This window comes from Neomonachus schauinslandi, chromosome 1 (genome assembly GCF_002201575.2).
Source record: "Neomonachus schauinslandi chromosome 1, ASM220157v2, whole genome shotgun sequence".
Taxonomy (NCBI): Eukaryota; Metazoa; Chordata; class Mammalia; order Carnivora; family Phocidae; genus Neomonachus; species Neomonachus schauinslandi.
Window position 1 is genome coordinate 213084473 of NC_058403.1, and position 23598 is coordinate 213108070.

A 23598-nucleotide genomic window follows, 5' to 3' on the forward strand; every position below is an offset into this window, starting at 1 on the left:
TTTTTGGGGGACGCAAGCCAGCCCACTGCAGGGTCTCAGCTCAAACGTCCCCTTTGCCAGTCTGCAGCTGCGCCCCCTTCCATCCTGACCACCCATCCTTCCTTCCAGAGCCTCTCGGGTGCGTCCTGGGGACTTGCTGTCGGTGTGGATTGAGCTCTGATGTTCCCCAAGCAGGTGCCAGGTTTCATGCATACTTCTAGGCTCTGAGGAAGTCGAAGTGATGAAGACAAAAGACCTTGGAGTGGTTTCAATCCACTGGGAGGAGACAGACAGTGAACAGGGTTTTAAGCTATGTCGTAATTTCATGTGGTGGTTGGACCGGTGTAGACACATAAACAGGGAACAGAGGGAGGACAAGATGGGTGGGGGACCCGGGAAGGCCTGTGGGGGTGGCCAGCAAGAATATTTAGAACACTGGTATCCCCACGGGGAGGATGTGAAGGAACCCCAGGAGGGCAGGATCTACATCTGCCTTGCTCTTCAGGGTATTCAGAGCCTGGTATACAGTAGGCCCTCACTAAATGTTTTTGGGGGGGCGTTGTACCCCAAAGTTGTACACTGTATTTGTAAAGTTCTTCTCCAGTTCAATAAATGCTTTCTCTTGCAATTTTTTTATTGACATAAAATTCACATAACACAAAATCTGCCCTTTTAAAGTGTACATTTCGGTGGCTTTTAGTAACCATCAGCACTATCTAGTTCCAGAACATTCGGTCACCTCAAAAGCAACCCCGTCCCCATCAGCTGTCACCTCCCCTTCCCCCCCCCCCAGCCCCCGGGCCCCCGCGAGCCCCCTTCCCGTCCGCGGATGAGCCTGTTCTGGGCGTGTCACCCACGTGGACTCACACCCCGCGTGGCCTTCCGTGTCTGGCTCCCTCCCTGAGCGTCGTGGGCTCGGGGTCCATCCCGGCGCCGCACGTGTGGACACCTCGCTCCCGCCCGCGGCCGAGGGACGCTCCCGTGCGTGGGGGACACGCTGTGTGTGTCCGTTCGTCGGCTGATGCCCGTGTGAGCAGTTGCCGCTTTCTGGCCCTTAGGAACGCTGCTGCCGCGAACGTCTTGTGCAGGCGTGTGTTCAGTTCTCTGGGGCGCGGGGCCCGCCGTGGACAGACGCCTCTCGTGCGCACCGCTGGGGCGGGGCGGGCGCCCCGCGTGCTAATGCCTCCCCCGCCCGCAGGTGCCCACGAGGATGGTGGCGCGGCCCTAGGCCCAGGCTCCGCACCATGACCTGCTGGCTGTGCGTCCTGAGCCTGCAGCTCCTGCTTCTGCCCGCGGCCCCGCCCCCGGCCGGCGGCTGCCCGGCCCGCTGCGAGTGCACAGTGCAGACGCGCGCCGTGGCCTGTCCCCGGCGCCGGCTGACCGCCGTGCCCGACGGCATCCCGGCCGAGACGCGCCTGCTGGAGCTCAGCCGCAACCGCATCCGCTGCCTGAACCCGGGCGACCTGGCCGCGCTGCCGCTGCTGGAGGAACTGGACCTGAGCGAGAACGTGATCGCGCACGTGGAGCCCGGCGCCTTCGCCAACCTGCCGCGCCTGCGCGTCCTGCGCCTGCGCGGGAACCTGCTCAAGCTCATCCCGCCCGGGGTCTTCACGCGCCTGGACAACCTCACGCTGCTGGACCTGAGCGAGAACAAGCTGGTCATCCTCCTAGACTACACCTTCCAGGACCTGCGCAGCCTCCGCCAGCTGGAGGTGGGCGACAACCACCTGGTGTTCATCTCGCGCCGGGCCTTCGCGGGGCTGCTGGCCCTCGAGGAGCTGACCCTCGAGCGCTGCAACCTCACGGCGCTGTCGGGAGAGTCTCTGGGCCACCTGCGGGGCCTGGGCGCCCTGCGGCTGCGGCACCTGGCCATCGCCGCCCTGGAGGACCAGAATTTCCGGAGGCTTCCGGGCCTGCTGCACCTGGAGATCGACGACTGGCCGCTGCTGGAGGAGGTGGCCGCCGGCAGCCTGCAGGGTCTCAACCTGACCTCGCTGTCCGTCACGCACACCAACATCACCGCCGTGCCGGCAGCCGCGCTCCGCCACCAGGCCCACCTCACCTGCCTCAACCTGTCCCACAACCCCATCAGCACGGTGCCGCGCGGCTCCTTCCGCGACCTGGTCCGCCTGCGCGAGCTGCACCTGGCCGGCGCCCTGCTGGCCGTGGTGGAGCCGCAGGCCTTCCTGGGGCTGCGGCAGATCCGCCTGCTCAACCTCTCCAACAACCTGCTGTCCACGCTGGAGGAGAGCACCTTCCACTCGGTCAACACGCTGGAGACGCTGCGCGTGGACGGGAACCCGCTGGCCTGCGACTGTCGCCTGCTCTGGATCGTGCAGCGCCGCAAGACCCTCAACTTCGACGGGCGGCTGCCGGCCTGCGCCACCCCGGCCGAGGTCCGCGGCGACGCGCTGCGCAACCTGCCCGACTCGGTGCTCTTCGAGTACTTCGTGTGCCGCAAGCCCAAGATCCGCGAGCGGCGGCTGCAGCGCGTCACGGCCGCGGCGGGCGACGACGTGCGCTTCCAGTGCCGCGCCGAGGGCGAGCCGGCGCCCACCGTGGCCTGGGTGACGCCCCGGCACCGCGCCGTGACCGCCGCCAGCGCGGGGCGCGCGCGCGTGCTGCCCGGGGGCACGCTGGAGATCCAGGGCGCGCGCCCGCAGGACAGCGGCACGTACACGTGCGTGGCCAGCAACGCGGGCGGCAACGACACGTACTTCGCCACGCTGACCGTGCAGCCGGAGCCGGCCGCCAACCGGACCCCGAGCGAGGGCCGCAACGAGACGCAGGCGGCCGCCCGCTTCCCGCTGGACCTCACCACCATCCTGGTGTCCACCGCCATGGGCTGCATCACCTTCCTGGGCGTCGTCCTCTTCTGCTTCCTGCTGCTCTTCGTGTGGAGCCGCGGCCGCGGGCAGCACAAAAACAATTTCTCGGTGGAGTACTCCTTCCGCAAGGTGGACGGGCCGGCCGCGGCCGCCGGGCAGGGCGGCGCCCGCAAGTTCACCATGAAGATGATCTGACGGCGCGGGCCCAGCGCCCGCCGCCCGCCCGCCCGCCCGCCCGCCTGATGACCACCTATGCATTTCCCGGACGCGGCCCCGCGGCCGGCTCCCGGCAGAACTGCCCCCTTTTTTTGTAGAGACACGACCACAGGACTGTTTTTTCATCAGGACTCATCTTTTGCATAGTTTGTCAAGCATTTTCTAAAGGTTTCACCCTGTCTTCCTGCCCCTGCTGTGGTCCCTGAGCTGGGCGGGGGGGGGGGGGGGGGCCCCGAGACCCCAGAGCCCTCACTGTGTGTGGTTCACACCCCAGGGCGGGGCAGGGGGGGTGGCACACACAGCAGCTGCCCCAGGGTCCCCCAACACCTCTCACACCTTAAGGGACGATCGCCTACATCCAGGACGTGGGGGGCTGCCCAGCCCCCAGGGGAGGCACACCTGGACGCCCCACACCTCTCATCAAGCACACAGGTGTTCAACCCAGGACACACTCTTGGACACACAGCTCCAAAACAGAACGCACACACACCTCTACCCAGCTGACCATAAACAGGTGCCCCAGGCTGCAGAGCCCACCTCGGGCACACAGGGCTCTCGTGAGAGCACAACGCACACCTGGGACATACCCTACTCACACTCAGGACACACCCAGCTCACACCTGGGACACACACATACCACACTTGAGACACGCAGCTCACACTTGGGACATCCCCAGCTTACACTGGGAACACACTGGGCTCACACTTGGGACACCCACAGCTCCCAGCCAGGACATGCTCAGCTCACACCCAAACACGCAGTTCACACTCGAGACACACACAGCTTAGACCCAGCTGACGCTAAACGTGTGCCCCAGGCTGCAGAGCCCGCTGTGGGGACCCAGGGCTCTCCTGAGAGCCCAACTCACGCCTGGGACAAACAGCTCACACTTGGGATGTGCACAGATCATGCCTGAGACACACTCAGCTCCCACCCAGCTCCTGCTCAGCTGGCCATCTCTGGGGGAACCTCTGGGGCTGCACTAAGGTCTTGCAGAGCAGGTACTGCCCAGCACACGGCATGCTAGCCCATGCCCCTGCCCCCAGACTCTCCCCCACACCAGGACTCACTGGCCCAGCAGGGTGGGCTGCCCACTAGGAGAAGCCATCTCCCCCGCTTCCTCTGCCACCACCAATAGCTACCGTTTGCTTCCTCTGCCCACGCCCCTGGGACCCGCTGCACATGTGGAGAATGAGGCCTGAGAGTGTGGCAGGTTCTCGGGGTCCCCGTTCAGTGCATTACAGGGGCAACAATGGAGAACAAGGCCAGGACAGGGTGCAGGCTGCAGGGGGATCTGGACCTGCGTTCTTGGGAGAAGGTGGTAGGCACACCTCGGTCTCTGCCGCTTTGGGGCAGAGCTAGGGCTGGGGAGTAAGGGAGCACAGGCAGACGGAAGCTAAGGTTAAGAAAGAACTTCCCCATCAAAAACTAATGATTGTGGTGATTAACATAACAATAAAAAATTTTTTTAAAAAGGAAGAACTTCCCCAAGGTCACTGCCCTGTGACTCTTCAGATAGTGAGTTCCCCATCACTGGGGGTAAGCAACAGAAGCTGACATTTTACAGAAATCTTCAGACACCACACAGCGTCCATCCATGACCCTGCCTCTCCCAGGCGGTTTATTGCCCCCACCCTCCACCTGGGCCAGATGACAGGGCGTCGTTGGAGGAAGGGGCACAGGAAACGTGGTGGGACCCCGAGACCAGAGAGGAGCTTGGCCACCCACCAGGCAGTTACGACAGTATTCTTAAGGACCTCGTAGGAAGGCTGAAAACCGGGTCTGTTCCTGCCCAGGTGTGCAGTTGTAGCTGATGACTGAGTACCACCTGGACCACTGGGGTCCTCATCTGTAGCGTAGGTCTGAGGTCAAATCCACTGCTGCATGTATATATGAGGCCAGGTCCACGGACGGGCTTGATGGTTGACCTGGATCCCGGATCCTTCAAGACCTTTCTGAGATGAGCCAGAGAGAAGGGTGGGCCAACCCTGGGGGTTTTGAGCACAGGATTCAGACAGAACTCTGAAGGGGATGCCAGCCCTTCTCCCTGGATTGTGTGGCTGGAAACGTCGGGAGGCCCTGGTCCTGCTCCCACCTGCTTCAACCCCACTCGTGGTGAGGCATAGCGACAGCCGGAGGGGTGTCCTGTGACCCCAAACTCCCCCCGAGTTGGGCAGAACCGACTGGTTTTCTCCCTTCACATCCTCCTGACCTTGGTTGCCATAACAACCCCTAAGGTCCCTCAAAATGACATCCAAGTGCCTTTACCATCATCAACGATGGGAGGGGTGTGTTCTCAGCAGAACGGCAGCGTATTGGGATCTCCCGCCCCCTCTGCTCACCCCCCATCCCAACATGAACCAAGACCCCCTCCAGCCCCCCCAGCCCCCTCCTGTTGTATCTGGTTGGAATCCAATAAAAATGAAGCTGATTTAATAACGGACTTAAGGGTTGTTGGTTTTTTTGTTTTTTTCATTCTCATGGGAGGAGTGGGGGCAGGAAGGAGTGGCTGCTGGGGTCCCCGGGGGGAGCCATCTGGTTCCAGCCCTGAAGCTGGCCCTGTGTCACGGGGCGCTTGTGGAGACAGAAGGACTTGCGGTGATGACATTACAGGTCTTGCTTTGGGAGTACCCATGCTGTTCCCAGTGCTGTTCCCCAGCTGCCGGTATTAACTCCTTTGGGGCAGGTAAGAGCCCTGAGAGCTGGGTCCTTTTAGGATCTCACTTTACAGATGGGCCAAGGGGAAGTCAGGGGGTGGAGGGCATTTGCCCAGAGTCCCCAGCTCGGGGAAGAAGGGGTGCTCCCGCTGTGCTTCCTCCCTCCAGGCTGGGGGGTCTCCCCTCTTCTGAGGGGGTACCAGCAGTCTCTCTGCTTCTGGGGGCTCAGAAAAAAAGCAGGCAGCTTTAAAAAAAAAAAGATTTATTTGTTTGTTTATTTGTTATTTGAATCATCTCTACCCCCAACGTGGGGCTTGAACTCACAACCCCGAGATCAAGAGTCACATGCTCTTCTGACTGAGCCGGCCAGGGGCCCCCTAAGAGCAGGCAGCTTTTAGGGGCACCTGGGTGGCTCAGTGGGCTGAGCCTCCGACTCTTGGTTGCGGCTCAGGTTGTGATCGCAGGGTCGTGGGATCGAGCCCCATGTCGGGCTCCCTGCTCAGCGCAGAGTCGGCTTGGGATTCTCTCTCTCCCGGAGTCTCCCTCTGGCCCTCCCTTACTCAGGGGCACGCACTCTCTCTCTCAGCTTTTAAACAAAGCACTTTGTCCGCCCTTCCTGGAAGGAGGTAGGCGGAGTCAGAGCGGTCAGCAGACCCCAGCCCCGGGCCAGGTGGCCAAGGGTGGCGTCTCCCGTGCTGCTCAGTGCCTCTCTGAGGGCCTCGGGGTCCCCGTCTGAAGAGTGTCCTTTCCCGCCCTGCAGGAGACAGCAGCGGGACGGGGACGTGTCCGGCTGTGGGGTGACCCCTCCGTGCCTGATTTCAAAGAAGCCGCCAGGCGAGGATGCTGGCCTCGGGCGAGGGTGCCGGCCCGGGGAGCCTCCCTTCCCCTGGTCTTCCCACAGCAAAGGGAGGAGAAACCCGCCCCTCGGCAGGGGCTGCCCGGCTCCCTGGTTCCAACCGGGAGCGAAACCCAGGATTTCCTGAGTCCCGTCTCGGTCTTGGGGTGAGGCTGAGGGGTCCTCCTTCCAAGGCCCAGCTGAACAGGGACCCAAACCAAGAAGGGGCCGCTCTCAGGGTGTCTGTGGGGTCCCTCCGGAACACAGGACAGCACGCCTGGGCCCGGGAGGGGGGCGCTGAATATCCCTGCCTTGACTTACCCTCCCAGATGGAGCTGGAATGGTGTGCAGCTTCCTCCAGTGGCACCCACAGTCCTCGCGTCTCTGAGCCCCATCTTCCCGGCACAGACTCTCTCTTCCAGGCCCTTCCAGGCAGTGCCCCCCCCCGGGACCCCGAGCCGTGCACAGGGACGCCCCATAACGAAACTGAAATTTATTAGTTGACAGTTCTGGAGCTCAAAAGTCTAAAATGTGTCAGCAGGGCTGGTCCCCCCCGGGGCCCCCGGGAGACCCGGCTCCTGCCTTTTCCTGGCCCGCGGCCCCCCCTCCATCCTCACCCCCAGCAGCGCGGGGTCTGCCCATCTCCGGGACTCCCACCCTCTGCCTCCCCCTCGTGAGGGCCTCATGAGGACGCCAGGCCCCCCAGAACCCAAGGTCACCCTCATCTCATCTCATTAGCAGCCTCAGTTTCCCCCACATAACAGGTTCATAGGTCCTGGACATGGACACCTTTGGGGGCCATAACTCTGCCCACCACAAAGACGGGGGCACTTTTCTCAGGAAGGCCAGTGTCGTGTGGAATCCGTGAGCACCCCGGCCCAGCAGGACGCGCAGAGGCTGACCCCAAGGTGGAGTGGCCGGGAGGGGCAGGCCTGGGGCGACTGCCATGTGGATGGTGGTGAGCCAAGGCAAGTGGTCCTCATTCCTGAGCCCCAGCGGAGGCCTGTCCAACGGGGCTCGGCGGGGTGCTGGGCAAAGGCCTCTGGGAGCGCTCCGAGGAGAGGCCAGCCTGAGGCAGGCAGGGGATCCCCGTGCAACACCCCCCCTCCGGGCCACCCTGACCCATCCCAGGTGCAAAAGTCCCTGGAGATGTCACCCTGGGTCCCAGCCTGGCCTGTCTGCTCACCCCCAACCCCCCACCCCCACTTGGCCACGTCGCTGCCACGGCAGGGCGGGGCCCAGGCTGGGGCGAGTGAGGCCCTCCCCTCAGGCACAAAATTGAAGGGGAAGCCCAGAACTCAGTCATCAAAATCAACATCCCACAAACAAAATGAATTCATGTCCCAGATCCACAATGAACAATAATCCATCTCTTAAATAAAAATAGGATCTGCCCCGGCAAGACCCTGCCTGGCCCTGTTTCTAATAAAACACCATTTGCTGGAACAGCTGGGTGGCCCACCGCCCTGGGAAGCCAACTAGGTTTCTTAAGTCTCACATGGAAATGTTCTTTATCTCGATTACGGAGTGGGTTTTTTTTGGCCGCATCTTACATTCTGTGCCCAAGGTGGGTGCCTGGCAAGCTGTCCCCCCAATCGCGGGTCGGAGCCAGGAGCTCGATGGGGGGCCCCACGGGTCTCATGACGGGCAGAGCAAGGCTGGTGCTCAGAAGGGTGTGGGCAGCGAGGAGGCATGTCTGGTCCCACCAGGGACGGCCCCGGATTTGTGGAATCCGTCCCTCGGGCTCGTCTCGGAGCCCACGGCCTCCCCCCACCCTCCCTTCCGTCATGAGGTTCACAGGGCGCCCCACTGATGACAGACGGAGAGTGTCAATTCTATCGCTCTCCGTCTGAGTGTGGGGAAAAGGGAAAATATAGGGTCAAGTTACAGAACCTCACGCTGGAAATGCCTCAAGCTCAGCCGGTCGATTTTTCCCCAAATGTGGCAGGGGACCCGTGTGGAAGATGTTCACCAAGTGGCTTAACCGCTTCCCCACACCCAGGGCCTTGGGTAGGATGGGGCACCCAGCAACGACCCCGGGGACCTATCACTGTGCCCCGACGGGCCGTATGACCCCACAACGATTCCCTACCCTCTCTGGGCTCACTATCCCGGAGGGAAACGGCAGGGGGCAGGGAGAGAAATCCAGCCCCAAATACGCTCCAGCCACAATGCGAAAAGGCCGTTGCAACCTTGCCTGCGTGGGGATGCCGTGGTTTTCCCTTCACGTGGGGGAGAAGCTGCACTCCGAGCTGGGGCGCCTTCACGCCCACGGCCCGGCCGGGCAAGCCTCCAGCCCAAAGACACTACAGTTTCAGCATCTGGTCCCCTGGATTTTCACCTCTCTTGCTTTTCCACGTGTGGCAATCGTAGACCAACCGTCCCAGAGCTCAGGCAGGCGCTTGCTCCTGAGGCCCCGCCCAGGGTCCCCGGCTGCGCGGGCAGCGGGCAGGGGGCGCCGGGGGCTTCTCAGCGCGAAAGCCACAGAGGAAAGAGCCGCCCTGGGGCCATTTCTCTGCCCAGTGGCTGGGGCCCCCTGCCCTCGCCGCCCCCTCGTGCGAGCTCTGGGACCATCACCCCTGCCCCCCTCTTGGCCCAGGACCCTCCCTCTGCCTGGAATGCCCTTCCCATCTCTGCGGGCAGGCGGGGAGCGCGGCCTGGGGAAGTGATGCACAGAGCACCCCTCCCTGCGGTCTGACAGTTGCACGGAGCTTCCGGGTGGCCACGGGCCACAGGTCAGCCTGGCGGGCCAGGGGCAGCAGCGCCCCGGAGCTTCACCCACGGCCGCCCCGCCCCCGCCGCCGGTCACTCCAGTCCTGCAGGTAGGGGCTGCCTGAGGGGTGGGGGGGGGCGGGGGGCGGGGGGCAGGCAGAAGCAGCACCTCGCGGTTGGAGTGAAGAGGGGTCTGGGTGGGGCCGGGGCCCAGGCTGCCGAGCTCTGGGAAGGAGGCCCCCCGACCCTGCGCGGGTCCTGGGTGCTGTCGTCGGCCCCCAGCTGACCCCCCACCCCGGCCCACCCTCACAGCTGAACATCCTATTCAGTCCTTGTCACAAAAGCACAGTGTCCTTCCCACTGTCCTGGAAAGTTGAGGAGTGATGTTCCTGCCTCACCCACGAGGAGAGGAGCCCAGAGAGGGCGACACACCGTCCCAGGGCCACCAGCAGGTCAAGCCGGGCAAGAAGACTGGGACTGCCCCACTCTTGCCTAGCTCCCCGCACCCCCACGCACACCATTGGAGCCCCCCGCGTGCCCACCCCCGCGTGCCCCCAACTCTGACCTCCCCGCTGCAGCATGAGCGGCCCTGAACCACCCAGTGAGACCTCTGGGCCTGACGCCCCCACCTGGCCGACTCAGCCCACCTACAGCAACCTCGGTGAGCCCCCCCCGGGCGGCAGGGGCGGGTGGCCGAGCTGAAGGGCTGAGGCTCCCTCTGCCTGAGGGCAGCTTAGCTCGCTTACAGCGACCAGGTCATGGCCCTCCATAAAACTCTGCTGAGAAAGGAAAAAAGCTGGGATCATCAGCTTGTGAACATGGTGGTGGGGTCATTTGGCCAGAGCCACGCAGGGACACGGGGTCACCTGGTGTGGGCTGGACACCTCTCTGCCACCGATGCATCCCTCCTCCGTAAACTGGGGGTGGCACCCATACCCCACGGGGCCATTCTCATTCTGCAGATGGGGCAGTGGTGGCCGAGGGGCCCGAACTCCGCACGTCCTCACCCCCTTCCCCGCTCCCCCGCTCAGGTGAGGTCCGTGGCCAACTGCTGCCCTCCAAGGCTTGCTGCCCCCGGACATCCGGGCGCCCCCCGACTGACTCACAGCCCCTGCCCCCACCCCTGCCCAAGAAGACCCTGGCCAGGACCCAGTCCCTGCCCACCCACAGGGCCCGCAGCTCCAGCCCTGCTCCCGCGGGGCAGCCTCGGAGGCCCTTTCTGGGGTCCCACAGTGTGGACGAGAGCCAGGCAGGCAACGACCGGCCTTGGGCCTCCTGTCCCCCGGCGGAGCCGCACTTCCACTCGCTCAACAGCCCGCTGGGCCTCGCCTGGCCCGTCCTGCACTGCCCCGAGGCCATGCGCACCGTGCTGGAGGCCCGGCAGCTGGAGGGGCTCCGAACCGTGCATGCCCGGCTCCAGGCCCGGCTGCTGGGGGGCCGCCCGGGCCCCTGCCAGCCCGGCCATGACTTCCGCCTCCTGGACAGCTCGCCGTGCGTGGAGAGCGGAGACGCCCTCTACTACCGCCTGGTGCGGGTGGGCGGCGAGGCATGGCACATGCTTGCTGCCAAGGTGAGCCCCGCCACCGCCCCCCTCCTTGGAACTTTCCCCAATGTCCCATCTTGGGCGTAAGCCAGAACGCGTACAGCTTGGGCTCCCCACTTACTCTGCAACTAACACGCATTAACACAGTCAGCCCTGGGAACCCCGTTTCTCAGGTGTGGGGCCACGGGCACGCGAATCGCCTGGGCCTCCCAGGAGCCCAGGAGTCTGCATTTTAACCTAGTCTCCCGCGAAAGCCGCTGAGTTCGCCAGCCACGTTAATGATAATAATCAGTCACCGTCAAAATGTCTGGAGCATTTCTGGGCACCCTAAGCCGTTCCATTCTAAGGACCCCAAGACGCCCTTACCCACCGAATCTTCACGCAACTATCACCACATTTGTCATAAGATCCTTCCGTTTTTATGCGCCATTCAGGAAAAAAAAAAAAAATCCCTGTTAAGCCACCCCGCGTCAGACGCATCACCGTTTTGGAGGACCCTCAGCAATTAGACCACCCGGGCTGGGGAGGCCATCCCTTTCACCCCCTGGAGCATGGAGGGAGAACGGTGTTGCTAGCCGCGTGTGTAGTGGGCAGTTGGATCCTGGCTCCTGCGCGGAGGCCCTGGTGTAGTTTTTAAAACACGTCCCCCCCCCCCCAGGTGATTCTAATGTAATTCCCAGAGCTGGTGCTCCCCTGACCTCGAAAGAGCTTTGCGGTCCGGTACTGCGGCCGCTGGCTAGTGGGACTTCTGAGCCCCTGAACTGGGGCTGGTCCCCACTGAGTGTCCGCTATGCACCAGATCTCCAAGACTCAGGATCAAAAATTAACCATAATGCAAAATACCTCTTTAGTAGCTTTGATGTTCACGACTGTTGCGTGATAACATTTTGGATATGTCGGGTCAAATAAAACAGCGTATGGGATTTATGTTCACGTTTCTTACCATGTTTAGAACGTGGCTACTGGAAACGTTGAATTATACCGTGGCCTCAGTCCTGGCCTTGGCATCTGTGCTGCCCCCTTCCTCGTGCCTCTGGCAGGCTGCAGTTTGACCCCTAAACACCAGGGTCCTTAGCGGAGCTTTCCCTAAAATCATGCTGGAGACACACATCCCAGTTAACATGTAACTCCTGCTTCTGGAGGCAGGTTGGCCCGCTCCCCGCTCCCAAACCGCCGTGGGGGTGGGCGGGAAGGCTTCCGCAGTCAGGCCCCTGATGGCCCCCCTTTGCCCCTCAGGTGCCCAAGCCGGGAGCTGAGGAGCCCCATCCATGGGGCCTGGAGCTGCAGGCCTCGCTGGCCCCGCACTTCAACCTGCAGGGGCTGTGCGGCCTGCTGCCCGAGAGCGCGCTGCCCGGTGTGCCCTGGAGAGGCCCCGTGGTGCTGACGGCCGAGGTGCCCGAGTGCACGGTGACCCAGTGGCTGTCAGAGGTGGGCAGGCGGCCGCGGCCCGCGGAGTTCCCCTGGGTCGTGGCCCTGCTGCTGCTGCAGCTGAGTTCAGCCCTGGAGCACCTGGAGGCGCGGGGCGCGGCCCTGGCGGAGCTCCGGCCCGAGAACCTGCTGCTGGCGGCGCCTCGGGGCTGTGCAGCGGCCGGGCCCCCACGCCTGCTGCTGGCTGACTTTGGCCGCGTCCACCCACGGCCCCCAGGACCCCCCGGCGCCCACGCGCAGCAGCTGAGCCGCCTGCTCCGCGCCCTACTCGGCCCTGCTGCGCCCTTGGCCACGCCCCTGGCCGCAGGCCTGGAAACTCTGGCGCGGCAGCTGCCCCGCTCGCGGCCCTCGGCGGCCCAGACGCGGGCTGCGCTGCAGACGCTGCTCTGGGGGCCTGGGCCTGAGCTGCACCGCCAAGGAGCCCCGCTAGGGCCCTGGCTGCAGGTGGGCCGCGCACTGCTCGTCCTGCACCTGGCCGAGCGCGCCGCGGCCGGGGAGGTGCCGGGCCTGGAGGATTGGCTGTGCTGTGAATACCTGGCTGAGGCCACGGAGGCCTCCCTGGGCCACGCCCTGGCACTACTGTGGGACTGACGCCTCCCAAGGGCCTCGCCGAGAGGTAGGCACCCTCCCCAGACCTGGGGCCAGAAGGCCCGCGGAGATTGCCTCCATGATGGAGGGGACACCCTCTTCCAGAAAGGGCAGGAGGCCAGGGGAGAGTGCGGGACTGTGGGCACCCCCCTTCTACTCCGGGGACTTAGGCCCAAGTCCTTCCCAGGAAGGCCGGGGGCTGGGGGCTAGTGGCCAGTGCCTCCTGAGGCTTTCTGAGGCCAGGACGGCCCAGCCCTCTTCCAGGTGTGGGCACTCCCTGTCAGCCAAGGTCTGTGTGAGTGTGGGACCCCTCCCCCCACCTCCCAGAAGAAGAGAGGCTCTGCCCTTCCAGTGCTGGAGTGTGAGGGTCACGGTCTCGCTGAGAAGGGGACACTGTCCTCCATCTCTGGCCCTGGAGCACCCCCTTGTGCTGAGGATGGCCAGCGATTGTGTGAATGTCCTCGTCTAGACCTCCTTGGGGTCTCCAGGGGGAGGGGAAGCTCCTAGAAGCTGAGACACCCAGCCCACCCAGCACAGCCCGCCCCAGAGTCTGAGCTCACCTGCCCTGGCGTCCCCATGGTGTCACCGTGCCCTCCACCTCCCCCACTCTCTCCACCCAGCATGGTCTCCGCGCTCTTCCTCTGTGAAATTCAATTCTGTCCAGCCACCACGCTTCTGCATGGGCTGTTCCCTTGCCAGACTGTCCGAATCTCAGCTCCACTAAGCAAATAAAGTTGCCCCTCCTGGGCCCACTGTTGCTCCTCCCTGTGTCTGCCCCGGAGCACTGATCACCCCACCTGCAGGTATTTATCTCACGGCCTGCCACCTGACCACTTCATCCACCAGGCTGAGTTCCTTGTGGGCAGAAGCCAGGCTGAATACACAATGGGTGTTTAATCTCATAGGATGATGGACTCAACTGGCAAGGAAGACTCATCAGGGAACCAACCTAAGGGAGAGAACAGGGTTTCAGTTTACGCCTCTGAAAAATGGGACACACAAGCCCTGAGGGGCCCTGCTGCCCTTACCTCTGGGGCCTCCAGTCATGCCCCCTCACTTCCCCTCCCCCACCATGGCTCCCCCAGGTATGACCAGGTTCCTCTCCTGCTCAAACCTCTCCCATGGCTCCTCAGTACCCTCAGAATACAGTGGGGCTCCTCCAAAGCCACCACAAGCTCTCTCCGGCCAACCCCTCCTGCCACATTGCCTACCCACGGAGCTTTCTGACCTCCAGAACTTGCCCAGGTTATTTCTTGCCCTGGATCACTCTCCCCTCTCTACTCGTCTGCTTCAGACTCCTATTCATCCTTCAATACCCCAACTCCAAAGCCCTTTGCCCACCCTTGCACTCCCCCCAGACTGGAGTGTTGTCCAACTGTCCCTTCAGAACTTTGAAGGCCAACTCCACCCTCAGGTAACTGAACATCCTACCCCAGCCCTAGATAGATTCCAATCCCTGCAAGTACCTTTCCTGCTCCATAAAAGATGGCCCCTTTTCCAGCCTCTCTCAGCTAAGGCCTGGATGTGCATCTCTGGGGCCATGCTCCCAGATGTGGCCAGCAGGTGGCGTGGCAGTCCTCCCGAACCATAACCACCCCCCCCCCTGCCAACCTTCCCCCCCCCCCCCCAGCGCTCCTGTCCCAGCATAGCCCTGCAAGGCCCTCCGCAGGGGCTACTGGTGTCCACGGGGTCCACACAGCTGCTAAGGTGGGGGCCCAAGTTCAGACGCACCCCCACACCTCAGCACCTCAAGTCCCGGGTTGCCCTGGCCACACCCCACACATCAGCAGGAAGCAGAAGTGAGACCGTTCAGGGCAAGCAGGAACTCAGCCAGCGGGCAGCCGTGGCCACCCCAGATAAGGGTGCCAGGCCAGGGCAGGGGTGGGGCAGCCTGCCACCCAGAGCCTCCTAGGGCTGCTGTGAAGGACGGTGAAAACGTGAGGTCCAGGGGCACCCGGAGCCCCGGGGCCTGGCCTCACATCAGACCCCACAGGAACGGGGCCGTGGCCAGAGAGGCGGTCCCCTCCCGCGGAAGGGGGTCACACAGCTCAGGGCAAGTGCACACCCCCTGCCCCAAGCCCTCCAGTCCCGGGGTGGCAGGTGGGGGACAGTGGCCGGGGGAACACCACTGAGCCAACACAGGTCTTGGAGGTGTCATCACTTTTATTCAGATTTTTCAGAGCACTAGAAGGGTAGATTAACACCTATCCAAGATAAGAGACCTAAGATTTCCAAGAGCCTTCAAATGAGAAACTCCTCCTCCAAATACAGGGACAATCGGAATCATCTTAAACCAGCAATAAAAAAGTAAAATATAAACTTTTATTTAGAATTAAAGCAAATACTTCAGTATCACAAACACAATATTAAACTTCAAGAAATATACCGCTAATTTGGAGTGAGCGTTTATTTGCACAATTACAACATGCGGACAAACCCAGCAGAGAGGAGCAGGCCTGACGTCTGCACCCCGAGCAGCAGTCGGTCCCGCCACCGCACTAAGCGCAACACACGCACACGGACTGCGATCCAGGGCTCCGGCGGCGGCAAAGCGCGAGGGACGCAGGTGGCCCCGCCACTACTCCTCCTCACCCGCAGACTCTCTCTCAAACGTGTAGGCCATGAAGCAAGCGTCGGGTCTCTTGGGGACAAGGGGATGCCCCGGTCTCACAATCTCAAAGCCCAAAAAGCTGAAGGTCCGGAGCAAGGCGGCTGCGGGGGAAACGGAGTCAGGGCCGCTGCCGGGGCTCAGCAGTGCCGGCAGGTGAGCGGGGCCCCAGGCGCCCCGTGGCTCCACCACCCAGGAGCGCGCCCGGAGTCCCCTACCTCTGTCGTCGCGGTTCTTGTGGAAGCAAATGAAGACGTGGGCGGCGTGGAGCTGCTCCTCCGCGAACTCAAGCAGCACTGCGAAGCTGAAGGGCCGCCATCAGCCCCGGGGAGCACCCCCCCCATTCAGGGCCGAGCAGCACCCGGTGACCACGGCCACCGACCCACGCCCCCCCGGGGGGGGGGGGGGCAGATTCTCCCGAAGACTGCTGGCCCCGCACCCCGCCCCGCCCCGCGATGGCCGGGCCCCTCACCTGTCCTTGCTCCCCTCGGGCAGGGCGCCGCCGGGGATCTCGATGTACAGGCTGCAGCCGCTCAGCACCGCTCTCCAGTTAATGTGTTTGGAACCCGTGAGCCTGGTCTGGACGTTCAGAATCCTCGTCTTGCTGTTAGACGTTAGTTCCTCTGTTACATTCAGCCGATTATCCTGCAGGGGGAGAGCGCTCCGTCCGCACCTCAGACACCAGCCCCCTCTCACCGCCCGCGGCCCCGCCGGCTTCCTCACCGCAGCCAACACTTGGCAAAACCCAGAGGCACCAAGACGACCCCCGCCCCCCGCCCAATGCTGGGGGGGTGCTGGGCCCAGACCCCAGGGGGCACTGTGCTGGTTCCCGGAGGATTAAACCAAGCGGTGGAGGTGAGAAGCAGGTGCACACAGGTGCTTCCCCCGCCGCCCCCCACGGGAGCCGGCAGTAGGCGGTACTTACAGAGTAAAATAAATTAGCTGAAAGATTGTGATCCCTCTGACTATTCCCTCGCCCACCTGGGATCTTCAGGGGTGGGTGAGGGACATCAGGAGCACCACCGAGGCCCTGGACCCAGGTTACTACAGCAGTTAGGAGAGACCCTGGAACTGGAGAAGAAGGGGCGCTCAGCCCGACTGGGAGGAGCCCCCAGGCCCAGCCGAAGGCCAGGGCCCTCCCGGTGGCCGCCCTCAGCCAGGCTCGTGTTCACACTGCGAGCCGCGGCCACTTCCGCCTGTCAGGGCAGCGGGCCAGCACTCGGGGCTCCAGGGACCCCGGGCTCGCCCCTGCCCTGCTGAGCCGTCTTACGCCGGGCGCCGGGCCTGGCCCAACGCGAGCCCTCCGGTCCTCCGCCTGACTTCCCGTTTCCCACCCCGACCGTGCGACTTCCCCTTCTCCGTCGCGCAGGCCGCGCAGAAAACCCGGGCGCCGGCGCTTCCTGGCCTCCGGCAGCCTCCCGGCGGGCCCGGCCCCGAGCAGCGCCCCGGGCGGCGCCCCTCCCGCACCCTCCCCGCGGGCCTGAGGTTGCGTCATCGCGGCAGACGCGGCCCGCGGCCCCGAGGGAGGTTTTCACAATCGGCGCGCTCGGCAGCGCCAGCAGCCATTTGCTGCGCAGTGTAAACAGGCCCGAAGTCGCCTCCATTTTGCACGGCCCGCATCTGGGTCCCCCCCGCCCCATCCGCGGCCCGTCGGCGTCCGGGCTCGGGACCGCGTCCGCGGGCGCCCCCCGATCTCCACAGCCAGCCGGGGGGCGCCGTCGGAGACCCTGCCACCTGCCGCAGGCGCGCGTCGTCGGGAGCCCCGGCCCCGGGAGGCGGACACGGCCGGCCGGCCGGGCCCCCGACGGAGGCGGCCCGGCCGCGTCTACGTGGCGCCCTGAGCTCCGCGCGTCCCCGGGGGTCCCGGCGGGGGATCCCGGGGACGCCGCGTCGCGGGGACCCCCACTCGGTGGCGCTGCTCCCGCCCCGCGGTCCACGAAGCGCCGCCGGAAGGGGCGGCCGCCCGCCCCGCCCCCGGCGCGATTGTGGCCTCGACAAAGAGGCGGACCTCGCGCTCCCGCGACCTCCGTGGCGCCCCGCGGCCGGCTCCCCACGGGCCTGCGCGGCGGCGCTTCTGGAAGCTTCGGGCGGGGGCGGGGCGCTCACCTCTCGCTGCTGCGGCCTCCGCGGCTGTGCAGGCTGAGGAGCGGCATGGTGCGGGTGGCGTGGACGGTGGTGCTGGGTTTATCCCCCTCCTTCTCTCTGGCGAAGCAGTGGCTGTTGAGGATCCGCTGCAGGGAGGATTTCACCATCCGGCCGCTGGGGTCCGAAACCAGAAAACCTCCGCTGCGCTTCTCCGCGCCGCCGCCGCTGCTCGCCGTTCGCAAAATGGCGCCGCCGCCGCCGCCCGCCTTTATAGGCGCCGCGCCCGGGCCACGCCCCCACGCCGCCTGGAGCGCGGCCGCGCGAGGGGGCGGGGCCGCGGGGCCCCCGAGAATTCCAGGCGCGCCCGCCCCTCTCGGCGTTTGATTGGCGGACGGTCGGGGTGGGGCGGGGCATCCGCAGGTCCCGCCCCCTCCACCGCTGTCGTCTCTCCGCGGGCACGCGGGAGGCGGGGCGCCGTGGCGTCGCGAACGCGGCGCGCGCGCCCCACCCCCATCAGCCGGGCCTGGGGGCGGGGGCGCCGGGCTCTGCGGGTCTTTCGAGGCGCTGGCGGTGGTGCTGTCTTCGCCGTGGCCGTTGTCGCCCTCGCTAGGGTCCCTGCCCTCAGCGGGGCCCCCTCTCCCGGGAGGTTCGGGGCCACAGAGGACCCCGTATTCGCGGGCAGGGGTCCCAGAGCCCCCACCCCACGGGGCGGAATTCTTTTCAGTGATAACCTCGGAAGGGTCGGTCCGGCGGTGGTTTTCGTGGTTCGGTCTTGCGTTTCAGAACAGCCGCAGTTAAAGAGAGAATCTTCTCGGATTTAATGAAATCGTGCGTGTCGCGTCCGGGCTTAGCCAACCGCCCTCCTGCTCCCAGAGAAACTCAGAGCCTTCCCGGGGGGAACGCAGACCCCTCCCCGGTGAGCCCGGACCCCTCCCCAGGTGAACGCGGATCCCTCCCGGGTCAACGCAGATCCCTCCCCGGGTCAACGCAGATCCCTCCCAGGTGAACGCAGACCCCTCCCGGGTCAACAGAGACCCCTCCCCGGTGAATTCAGACCCCTCCCGGGTCAACAGAGACCCCTCCCCGGTGAACGCAGACCCCTCCCCGGGTGAACGCGGACCCCTCCCCGGGTGAACGCAGACCCCTCCCCGGTGAACGCGGACCCCTCCCCGGGTGAACGCGGACCGTCCAGGTGGGAGTCCCGCTCCAGAAGGTTGGGAGCGTTTCCCGGTGGACCGGAATCGTGCAGGTCGTACTTCCTTTCATGGTTTTTACTTTTTAGGCACAAATAGAGGCTGGGGAGAGTTAGGTAGAGTTGAAGTAACTCCTGGATGTTTTTTTGTCTTCACAATCCACGCCTCTCGTTTCATCTCATGTTTATTTCAATCTACTGTGTCCATTTGGGTTGGAGACACAAACTTTCCCCAAAGAGACCTTGAATAATTGCAAAACCCACAGGAGCTTACTCTCCAAAGCACGTCCGCTGAATCCCTGTGTGTCTCTTAATTCCCTTCCAGGGGGAAATGCAGTGTTTATTATAATTCCAAGTAAAAATGTCTTATTTATAACTTCCATACACACATTATGAAAACTCAACCAAAACTCTTAAGAACTGCATGTGTTGGACCAACCACGGAATTTTCCTGGGAAAGAATATTTAATCCGTGACTTTGTTTAGAATTGCAGCCTGTGGTGAAAATTAAAAGCAAGTGGATCCTTAACTTTCCAATTGTTTTCAGTCGTCGTGCAGAGGGGCAGGCTCTCATCGTGGAGGCCCCTTCCAGCCCACCCATCCTGGGGCCCTGATGCCATCTCCTCACTATTTGTGGGATCGGTGTCTTTGTTATAATGTAGGCCCTGTCTTTTTGAGACTGGAAGAGCCTCTGAGTTTTGAAATCTGGTTGGGCGGGGTTTTTTTTGTTTTTTTATTTTTTTTGGTTTTTGGGTTTTTGCCTCTTGTTGGCTCTCCAGCATTTTGCGCAGATGAGTGATTCTGGGCCAAGAGTCCAGAATCCAGACCTGCCACTAGTCACTTGGTCAAATGGTGTCTACCCCCCATGCTGAGGCCAGGAAGTGACAGAGATCACAGCTGACCCTCAGCACTGGTGGGTTCGAGACTGCCCTGGCCCACTGCCCAGGAAGAACCTGGTCTGGTGAGATGTCCACCAGAAGTCCTTACCTGCCGGGGGCACAGTCTGGAGAATGAGGTGTAGCCCTCTTCAGCCTACAGAGAACCAGCCTCGAGAGACCCGAGACTCGAGTGGGAAGGAAGGGTCCTTCTTCATCGACAGGCTTTGCGCTGTTGCTGGCCAAAGCACTCTTTAATCTGGAATCATCGTGGGTGGAAAGGGGGAAAAAATGTAGCCTCCTGGTAAAAAACAAGTCGCAGCAACTTGCAGAGAAGCAGAAGTGGGAGAGAAAGGGGGTGTGTGTGGGGTCAGGTGGGGCAGGGCATCTGAGTCAGGGAGAGTCGCGGCGGGGAGGGGGCAGGGCATCCGGGGGCTCCCAGCGCGGGGCAGGGGTGTGGGAGCAGTGTCCCTCATCCTCTTGAGGAGGCTGGGCTCTGGGTCTGGGGATGGCTCCCTCTGCCTGCTGTCAGGGAGATGGGGGCAGCTGGCACGAGGAACATTTTTCATTGGCTTTACTGGCTGTGGGGGCGGGGCAGGGACCCAGGCGCCTGCCACCCACCGGGATTGGAAACACCAGGGTTCAGGTACTCCCACGGCAATGAATTCCCACCACACACGGTCAGGCTGGCCACGTCTGGGGGCCGTCCTGGGCACTGTGGGGGGTGAGCACATCTCTGGTTCCCTCCACCACTCAGTGCCAGGAGCTCCCTCCCCCCGTCGTGACAACCACAGATGTCCCGAGACACCGCCCCGTGTCCCGCAAATGTCACGTTCTCCTTTCTCCGTCTACTCTGGGCGCACCTGTAAATGCTGAGTCTGTGAGGAAGGACACCTCCACTCTCAGAGGGCCTCGTGGGGAGGAAGGCTCCGGATCAGGTGCTCAAGGCAGCCTGCCCTGGCTGGGCTTGCTGGCGACCAAGAGAGAAACCAGACTGGCGGGATGGGCCTATGAGAGGTGAGGGACCCCCTAGACTGCAGGGTAGGAAAGAGGGGTGTCAGGGAGGGCTTCTTGGAGGTGGTGAGAGCTGAGCTGCAGGTACGGGACAGCAGAGGGTGTGGCGCGAGCACGTCAAGGAGGGAGAGAGCCCATGCCTCATGTCCGGGTGAAATCTGTATGGCGATGTTAGGTATCGGGGTGCCAGGGAAGCTGGGGGTCTCACTCTGATTTTTAAAAAGGAATTGTAGAGTATAGTTGGCTGAAAACAGCCACCCAAAACGTCCATGTCCTAGTTCCAGAACATGTGGGTGTATCACCTCACATGGTAAAAGGGACTTTGAGGTGGGAGCAAGTCATAGCCCCTGAGGAGGGGGTGACCCTGGGTTCCCGGGGGCCCGGCGTCCTCACGAGGCCCTCACGAGGGGGAGGCAGAGGGTGGGAGTCCCAGAGATGGGCAGACCCTGCACTGCTGGCGGTGAGGACGGAGGGGGGGCCGCGGGCCAGGAAGAGGCCGGAGCCGGGTCTCCCCGGGGGCCCCGGGGGGACCAGCCCTGCCCGCGCCAGGGTTTTAGGACTTCCGAGCCCAAACAGAGAATCAATCCCCGTGGTTTTAAGCCACTAAATTGGTGGCCATCCATCACAGTGGCCCCGGAGAGCTCCCACGTGGAGTGAGGTGAACCTTGGGCGTCTGGGTCAGTGACAGCTGGTGGCGTGTGAATTTCAGCCAAACACACGGATCTCTAGTCCACGCTGAAGTGTTTCAATATCTACATCCGACTTTAAAATAAAACGCAGAAAGTAAGACGAGAGACGGGGCCGTGGACACGCGGCTGGAGCCAGACAAAGCGAGCACGGCAAACGTTACCGGTAGGATGGAGGCGGGAGGTGTGTGGGTGTGTGTCCGCTGGAGAAGTTCCTCAACCGTTTGGAAATTTTCATAATAAAACACTAAAGAGTAAAAACTGGAAGAAGCTCGAAGCTCCTGTTATCATGCCCAGCCTGGCCCTTTCTCCGATCTCCGCTCCCAGGAACAGAAAGGCAAGCCTTTGGACCGTGGACCAAGCTGCAGGACAACAGTCAAGAACTGAGAGGTGTCAGCCAGCCCAGCAGCCATCTGGCCACGGATCCACACACACGCATCTGTGGCCGTGAGAGCGCAGGACCACGGGCCACGCACGTTGGAAGCCCCCGAGGGGATGGATGACACAGACGTGAGCAGGGCTTATCTCAAACGCACGAACCGTTCTTCTTATCTCCTTTGTACTTTCCATGTTCGGGCTCCTGGATACACCCAGTGAGGCAAATGTTTCCGCAGAGGTTTCCTGATAGAAAGAAAACGGTCCACAGGCAGAGGTCAGAACACGAAGGCGTGGCTATTCTATTTCCTGCCCCACGTGGCCCCCTCCTCTGTGTTCACCTAGTTTTACCTTCATTTCTACAGAATTTCTGTTGCTAAATACGAGACCCACGGGGCGCCCAGCGGGCTCAGTCTGTGGAGCGCATGACTCTCCATCTCGGGATTGTGAGTTTCAGCCCCACGTTGGGTGTAGAAATTAGTTAAAAAAATAAATAAATAAAGCCAAGAGCAATAGATGTTCACTGAGGACACTAAATATATACGGGCATATTTCTTACCAGACCTTTCCTTTTGTGTATATTTTTAATATCTGTGTTTACACTCTATGTGTGGATATAAAATACTCCACATTATATACATTTTGACATATTTATGTATTTACAAACACATGTTTTGCTGTATCTAATTTTGTAGTATTTATCTATATACCTTATTCTGTATTATATTTCAGTGATAATTAATACTGTAGATAATATATTTATTCCATATAGCTTTATCTTTTTCTGGAACGCCTAACATTTTGTAACAGGTTTGATCAGATAGAATTCATATACTATGCAATAAATCTCATTTATTTTATTTTTATTTTTTTAATTTTATTTATTTTTTGAGGGGGGAGGGGCAGAGGGAGAGAGAATCTTAAACAGGCTCCAGCCCAGCACAGAGCCCCACATGGGGCTCCATCCCACGACCCTGAGATCAGGGCCCTGAGCCGAAATCAAGAGTTGGTCCCTTAACTGATGAGCCATCCGGGAGCCCCTGCAATAGGCTCATTTGAAGTGTACAATTCAGGGCGCGTGGGTGGCTCAGTCGTTGAGCGTCTGCCTTCGGCTCAGGTCATGGTCCCGGGGTCCTGGGATCGAGTCCCGCATCGGGCTCCCTGCATGGCGGGAAGCCTGCTTCTCCCTCTCCCACTTCTGCTTGTGTTCCTGCTCTTGGTATCTATCAAATAAATAAAATCTTTAAAAAAAAAAAAACACTCGGGGCACCTGGGTGGCTCATTAAGCGTCTGCCTTCGGCTCAGGTCATGGTCCCAGGGTCCTGGGATCGAGCCCCGCATCGGGCTCCCTGCTCTGCGGGAAGCCTGCTTCTCCCTCTCCCACTCCCCCTGGTTGTGTTCCCTCTCTCTCTCTGTCAAATAAATAAATAAATAAATCTTTAAAAATATGTTTAAAAAATAAATAAAAATAAAAACTAGCATCATGGGGCGCATGGGTGGCTCAGTCCACTAAGCCTCTGACTCTTGGTTTCAGCCCAGGTCATGATCTTAGGGTCTTGAGATCCAGCCCCGTGGGGGCCTCTGCGCTCAGTGGGGAGTCTCCTAGAGATTATCTCCCTCCCTCTGCCCCTCCCCACCCCAGCTTTCGCTCACCCGCACTCTCTCTCTCTCTCAGATAAATAAATAGATCTTAAAAAAAAAAAAAACAACCTAGCATCGTTAGTGAACATCTGAACATCTTGTTTTGCAAACTACATTTTCTTTTCCCTTGAGAGTATGTTACAGTTTGGTGGTTCCTGGAAAGCTAAACATAGAATGACCCTATGACCAGCAATTCCAATCCTACACATCTTCCCAGAGGGACTGAAAGTAGGGACTCCAAATACTTACTACACGCATGTTCCGAGCAGCACGATTCACAACGGCCTAAGGTGGAGACAACCCAGTGTCCACCATTGGACACACAGGTACACACA

At 61.8% G+C, this 23598-nt stretch overlaps 3 protein-coding genes across 3 annotated transcripts; 2 read left to right on the forward strand and 1 right to left on the reverse strand.

Annotated features, from left to right (window-relative positions):
- Positions 1-1223: 1223 nt before the first annotated feature.
- On the forward strand, positions 1224-3002 carry LINGO3 (leucine rich repeat and Ig domain containing 3). The gene has a single exon (XM_021705555.1). The coding sequence runs from the start codon at positions 1224-1226 to the stop codon at positions 3000-3002; it is 1779 nt and encodes a 592-aa protein (XP_021561230.1).
- Positions 3003-9807: 6805 nt separating this feature from the next.
- Positions 9808-12790, forward strand: PEAK3 (PEAK family member 3). The gene is made up of 3 exons (XM_021705457.1): positions 9808-9889; positions 10260-10798; positions 12008-12790. Exons 1-3 carry the CDS (start codon positions 9808-9810, stop codon positions 12788-12790), a joined length of 1404 nt encoding a protein of 467 aa, XP_021561132.1.
- Positions 12791-15089: 2299 nt separating this feature from the next.
- Positions 15090-17714, reverse strand: OAZ1 (ornithine decarboxylase antizyme 1). Its single transcript, XM_021705071.2, is given in 6 exon segments — positions 15090-15499; positions 15614-15699; positions 15868-16040; positions 16321-16407; positions 16409-16466; positions 17502-17714. Coding segments are annotated over 6 exon segments (684 nt in total). The 5' UTR covers positions 17648-17714; the 3' UTR covers positions 15090-15365.
- Positions 17715-23598: the final 5884 nt, after the last annotated feature.

Excerpts from the sequence above, each read along its gene's own strand:
- LINGO3 (XM_021705555.1), top strand. The coding sequence starts at position 1,224 with ATGACCTGCTGGCTGTGCGTCCTGAGCCTGCAGCTCCTGCTTCTGCCC.
- PEAK3 (XM_021705457.1), top strand. The coding sequence starts at position 9,808 with ATGAGCGGCCCTGAACCACCCAGTGAGACCTCTGGGCCTGACGCCCCC. Across the intron at positions 9,890-10,259 it reads GCCCACCTACAGCAACCTCG|GTGAGGTCCGTGGCCAACTG; the intron begins GTGAGCCCCCCC and ends TCCCCCGCTCAG. Across the intron at positions 10,799-12,007 it reads GGCACATGCTTGCTGCCAAG|GTGCCCAAGCCGGGAGCTGA; the intron begins GTGAGCCCCGCC and ends TTTGCCCCTCAG.